General features: G+C 39.5%; 1 protein-coding gene across 1 annotated transcript in view; it reads left to right on the plus strand.

Moving 5' to 3' along the window:
- prss59 (serine protease 59, putative) overlaps positions 1-5,222 on the plus strand; it is a 70,139-nt gene extending 64,917 nt beyond the window's left edge. The window contains exon 11 of the mRNA XM_063047297.1: positions 5,113-5,222. Coding sequence (XP_062903367.1) covers positions 5,113-5,222 — 110 coding nt within the window. The remainder of the gene's footprint in view (positions 1-5,112) is intronic.
- The last annotated feature ends 1,572 nt before the right edge of the window (positions 5,223-6,794 follow it).

Here is a 6,794-nt window from a genome sequence, read left to right on the forward strand (position 1 = left end):
ACAGACAGAGATAGAGAGAGGTGGAAATTGCAGAGCCTAAGGCAAATAAGAAGATGCAATATAGGACTTACAGGATTGTTCTGCTGAGAGCCAGTGCAGATCTGATGGCCTGAATGCCCTCCTTCAGCAGGTAAGATACAGTTGTTAGAGATGGAAAGCACCAAGTGAGCAAGGGAGATGGCCTGAACAGTTTGGAGCTTCCATCAGCTGCTAAGATCAGGAATTCAGACCTCCCAAAGACTGCCTATGAATGTAATTTGTTAGCTTCTGCTAAATATAATCATTCTTGCCTTTGTCAAAACTTTAATACCGTCAATGAGAGGGTCCAAATCTAAGCCCCTTGCCCTGAGTAGATGCTGGTATATTTTGCAATATTTAGAGTAGATCCCCATAAGAGAGCAAAGTACCTGGAGGAATTCCTGAAAGAAAGTCTCCATTGACTATAATATAAATTTCCTTCATGAATTATATGGAGCTTTGAGCATTCGGCCTTGTCTGACTTCAGGCAGGCAAAAATCAAACTGGAAAATAACCATAACATAGGCATTTAGTCATCTAACCCAAACCTTTGGTGATGTGGAGAAATTCCGGTGTGACAGACAAGGGAGAAGGCAGCAAAGAAGAACAGGAACACAAGAAATTCTGCAGATGCTGGAAATCTTGAGCAACACACACAAAATACTGGAGGAACTCAGCAAGTCATGCAGCATCTAAGGAGGGGAATAAACAGTTGACTTTTCATCAGGATCTTCATCAAGATCCTAATCAAGAAGATTGAGATACAGACTGAAATTGCGTCCTTTTGACCAGTTATCGCTTTCAAATGACGACTAAATTATGTAGTATGCAGACCCAGTTGTTAAGCTTAATCACTGAGTGCGTCAACATCAGAAAGCTACGTATTGTGTTGCTCCCTGGAATTATCCCTTGGTGTGCAAGAGATTTCCATCATTTTTGGCTTCTTCTTGAAGAGCGAAAATACGATCAGGAAATAGATGCAAACATCATTCATTAAAGGCCTAAGATCTCAAACGCGGCTACATCATACTTATACATACAGTATTTATATTAATAACTTGGAGGGGGCAGAGTGTCACAGTGTAAGTTTACCAACAACATGAAAATAGGTAGGCGGACATGTTGAGGATGTTTGGACTTGGCAACAGGATATAGATAGAACGAGTGGGTGAGAAATTGGCAAATGGAGCTTAATGTGGTAAAGTGTGAGGTTGGGCCACTTGGTTAAGTGAAATCAAAAGGCAGATTATTATCTAAATGTGGAGAGATTTCAAGTGAGTGAAATACATGAGATCAAGGTATACTTGTGTACCCATTATTAAAAGTTACCGGACAGGTGCAACATGCACTTAGAAAGGAAAATAGTATATTGGCCTATAATAGCACGGGGATTAGAGTTTAACAGTAGTCAAGTCTCGTTACAATTGCACAGGGTATTAGTAAGGCCAAAGCTGGAATACTGAGTACTGTGTCCAGTTTTGGTCCTCTTATTTAAATTAAGGATATACTTGCATTCTAGTAGCAGCCCAAAACACATTCAAAGATTTCAAACAACATACATCAAAGTGCATTTAATGTCAATGTATACAATATACATCCTGAAATGCTTTTTCTTCACAACCATCCACAAAACAGGAATGCCTCAAAGAATGAATGACAGTTAAATGTTAGAAACCCAAGGTCTCCCAGTTCCCCTCCCTCTTGTGCGTAAGTGGCAGCGAGCAACGATGCCCCTCCCCCCACCGACAAACGAAAGCATTGGCATCCACAACCGAGGACTCAAGCATGCAGCAAAAGCAACAGCAAAGACACAGACTTGCAATCCTCCATAGACTACGCGTTCACCCGGTATTCGACGTACCACAGCTTCTCTCTCTCCCTAATAAGGGAGAAAGCGATGTCACCATTTCACAGGGAGACATAACAAACAACTCATTGGTTTATGATGTTAAAAGTCTGTTACATCGCTTTTCCGAGCTCTGTGCCCAAAGATCACAGGTCTCTGGACACACAGCCAAAGATCTTCTGGCTCCCACGACACACTGGTCCAGGACACCGACCTTTGATCCACCTGTCTCCAGAGCCCCGAGATATTAGGGCTCAAAGGCGAGTCGAACTCTTAGGCTAGGCCCTTGGCATGTTGGATAACAGCCAGTCATGACACCCCGAGAGTGGTTCCCATTCCCGCAAAGAACCAAAGTCAGCGTGAAACTCCAGGTCAGGGCCTTCAAAAGTCAGCGTGAAACTCCAGGAGAGCGTGAAACTCCAAAGTCAGTGTTGTAACTCCAGGTCAAGGCCTTCAAAAGAACCCTGAAAAGGAAAAATAGAGATATTAAAGATGGAAATAGAGCTGTTTCTGAAGATGCAAGCAAAGGAGTCACCGGTTAGTGCCATCTTCACTAGGCCTCTTCCTACTACAAGAAGTACTCCCCACCTCAATTTATGTAGATAATGTTTGGTATTCACAAAATATCCATTACACTTAGGTGCTAAAGCTATTAAGACTTCTTTTTTAAAAAATCACATTTAATTAAACTATTAAAATATGAAAATTAACTTAAATAAACAATAAAATATCAATTTTCCTTTCTCCTTCCCTGTACCTATACTAGGTTTATGCTAACACAGGTCAGCAGTGGGCAAGTTATGCATTCTGAGACCTGTTCAGCCTGCAGAGGTTTGTGCTGTCTAGACAGGCATCTCTAGATGTGCCCAAGAATGGAAAAACCTACAAAAAGTATACTGCCAGAATACTGCCCAGTTCATCATAGGAAAATCTGCCCCACCATTGATCACATCTACAAGGAGCACTGCCACAAGAAGGCAGCACTGGTACCCAGCATCCAAGCCACGCTCTCTTCCTGCTGCTGGCATCGAGAAGGAGATACAGGAGCCTTGGGTCCCACGCCATCAGGTTCAGGAACAATTATTACCCTTCATCCATCAGGATCCTGAAACAATGTGGATAACTTCATTCACCTCAACACTGAACTGATTCCACTACCTTTGGACTCACTTTCAAGGACTCTACAACTCATGTTCTCAGTATTTATTTATTTATTTATTTATTTATTTGTCTGATTATTTAATTGTTTGTGTTTTTTTTGTATTTGCACAGTTTGCTTTCTTTTGCACATTGTGTTTGAGTCTGTCTTTGTTTCAAAGTTTCAAGCTTCAAAGTTTTAAAACACATTTATTATCAAAGAATGTATGACTTATACCACCTTAAAATTATTTTTCTTACAGGCAGTTGCACAGCGTGAAAGCCAAAAGAACCTGTTGTAATGTGAACATTATTAAAAGTAAATTAATACTAATTCGGATAATGGGGGGGTTTACTTCCGTTCTTTTTACTTCCGGTGGGCTTTTGTATATGGTGTGCCTGCCATGCCGTACGGGTTGTGAAAGCCTCTGTATATACATAATGGTTTTGAAGTTCGAGATAAAGTTGTTTCTTGGGCATGAAGTTGTCGAGTGTGCTTTTTTCAAAGTAGAAGTTACTACAGAACTCAATTAAAAAACTAAGACCAATCCCCCCAGTACCCATAGAGAAAATGAAAACAAAACAAAGCAAATCATATAAACAATAGATGCGAGCAGCAACAGCATTCCAAACCAAACAGTCCTTCGACCCAAATCCCCGGAGCAGCCCAGAGTAGGCCCAAAGCTTTGGCATTCAATTCTTCATATTAGCGGGGCAAATTGCCGGAAAGTTTGCAGACACGAAGCACAGCAGTTAGGAGCAGTCTCACAGCCTTAGCATTGCAGTGAGAGAATTCCCAGACTATCTGGGCTAGCATTTAAATTGTCCAAACCTCACACTAGGACCCAGCCCCACCACTGGTGAATTGCTCCAGGCCTAGATTTCCCTGCTGAAGGAGCCGTTCTTGATTTGTCCAGATTGGCTCGGTGCCCAAAGCAATCCAACCTCGCCCAACTCTCGACATCTTGACATCAGTCTATATGGGACTTCGTTTAGATTGTCCAAACAGTGGATTGTACTTCACATTTGGGCCTGAGCCTTGCCGCGGCAAGTCGCTTCGGGCCTTGAACATGTGACCCAGCGGTTCACTTTTGACCTGCATTTCGCTGCCAAAGAAGCCGTTCATGACCTCCCTAATTTGGCTCGGTGCTTCGAGCGATCCACTTTTGTACCTGGGTTAGTTGGATGGGCATCAGAACTTCTCTGTCCCGTCTTTGCTCCTCCAAATCATTCACTCCAACCAGCATAGTGCCAACTCCAAGCACATTGATTTTGCAGCACACCAGGAGGGCACATCCCACAAATTTGCTTTGCCTTTGCTCTCTTAATAGTTTTAAATGGTTTTAACCAAATTCCTGTTCTTTCAAACTACCAGTAAGCCATCGCACATCTTCGGTAGCGCCATCTTAAACCTGAAATTTTTGTGTGTAGTTTTTCATTGACTCCATTGTATTTCTTGGTTCTACTGTGAATGCCTGCAAGAAAGTGAATCTCACGGTAGTATATGGTGACATGTACTTAATTTGATAATAAATTTACTTTGAATTTTTAACTCTGATGTTGTGCAGGAACAAACAAAACTGGACCTGACAGTGTGGATGATGTCACCACTGACGTAGGCTGATGCCATTACTGGAAAGCAGGACTTCTACAGGAAAATTACAGGAGACATAGTATAAACATATTTACATCTAACTGTGACTTAAAGATATTACACAAACATTTAAACAAGAGCTCAGTTTTTACTAGAAGCAACGAATGAAATATCTCCTGCCTTCTTGCTTCCTATATTTTCAGGGTGCTCAGTGACAGAGTGATAGACAGTGTTTCTATGCATCCGATGTCATTCCTTGTCTAATGCCTCCCTGTCAGTTGTGGAACAAATGCAAAGAGAATAAGGAGGAATATCAGTCCAAAGTCCAGTCCTCTGCAAATTGCGTGTTTTACTGGAAACGCCAAAACCAAACTTCCTTGAAGTGACAAAGATCTTTGGCGTTTATGTATGATTCATTTAGGATATTAAGTCAATACATACAGATGATAGTGCAATACATAGGAACCAGTATTTTACAGAGATTTGTTTCATGAGTTTTTATTAATCATTCAAACAGGTTCAGCACATTGCGCAGACATGTACCCAGAACGACAAAGTGACCTGCCACAGCTCAGAAAGGCAAGAAACGAGATTTTTCGGCGCCTGAAAACCTGGGTTAAACAATAAAGACTTTTAGCAATGAAGGAATGAAATATTGGGGAATTTGCTATTTCTGTTTTCTTTCCATTGATCTGGTCTTATAGAACATTAAGAACCATTAATCACTTCAAGTCTTTGTTAACACAATGGCTTCCTGTATAAAACTGTATTATTCAATTTTTTTTTTCCAGAATGTATCTTCTAACCATGTTTGTGATTTAGTCTGCAGAATGAATTTTAAATTATATGTACAAATTTCAACATAAAAATGCCCAACTTATTAAATAGGAAGCATGTGGCATTTGGTAGATAGATTTGTGGCATACAATGAGTTTGTTTTCTACGTTAAGGTAGTGAAATAAAGCAACAATTATCAGGGTTGTTAGAATTATATATATGGTCTTGGAGAATGCATGAACTACTTCTTGAAGGGAAGAAATATCAACTGTACGCATATTTCAGTACTTACAGACACTAGCAGAAAAGTCCTGAATATTTAATCAAAAATAGTGTGTCTGGTGAAATGGGTGAAATTAAGTAAAAGACAAAGGAATATTTGAAGATATAAATTTACTAGACTAATTCCTGAATAACTTGTTGAAACAGCTCATGGGATCAACTGCTTTATACTATCCAACAAGACAAATAAACTGTTAATTTTTAGAATGTTTCTTTGAAGTTGCTCTTCTACAAACACTTAATGAAATAAACTTTAAAAGCAAACCAACCGGTTTGATACTTTGTACATGTTTTGATATAAAAGGGAAATAACGTTTGCAAGACAGCACTTGTACATCATTTGTGCAATTATGACAAGGAATTTCTGTCATGATTCAGATATACAATGCCATGAAGAGTTGAGAAGTAGTTCTTTAATCTGAACACAAAGCTTTATCATAAGTGTTTAACCATCCTAAAAATGGGAAGGTGATTATAAGAGGGTAAAATAATAACAGTAATATAAAGGAACTGTGACACAAAGGGGAAATGTCAACTTCCTATCTGGCTTTATTGTAATTCTTACTTTCAGGTCAATTGAAGTCAAGTTTATTGTCATTTGGCTATATACATGTATATAACATATAACCATATAATGTATATAAACACAAGACAACATTTCTTTGAACAAGAGTGTAAAGCACAGTAGTACACATAACACACAACATCTTATGAAGGTAATGATAAAATCTGCAGATAAATCACATATAAGTAACAAACTAAAGGGTATTAATATTAAATATTGAAGGTATGCAGCAATTTAACCAGTGACACTTTGAATATATGTAGCAGGGAGTTCAGAAGCCTAATGGCCTAGGGAAGAAGTTGTTTTTCATCCTGACTGTTCTTGTTTTTACGCATCGTGGCCTCCTGCCTGATGGTAGAAATCAAAGAGGATGCTGGATAGATGAGTGGGATCCTTAGTAATACTTACCAGCAACCTAAGTAATTATGAGCTGTTAAACTGACTTGGCAAGAGTTGCACACTTTTACAATAGAACACGTATGTGTACTCATAATAAGGTCCATGTAATTGTTAATCTGGAAAGATCACAATGCCTGCTATAGTCTTGCTGAAAACAACTTGATGAGAGCACCAGA

This window comes from Mobula hypostoma, chromosome 4, assembly GCF_963921235.1.
Source record: "Mobula hypostoma chromosome 4, sMobHyp1.1, whole genome shotgun sequence".
Lineage (NCBI taxonomy): Eukaryota > Metazoa > Chordata > Chondrichthyes > Myliobatiformes > Myliobatidae > Mobula > Mobula hypostoma.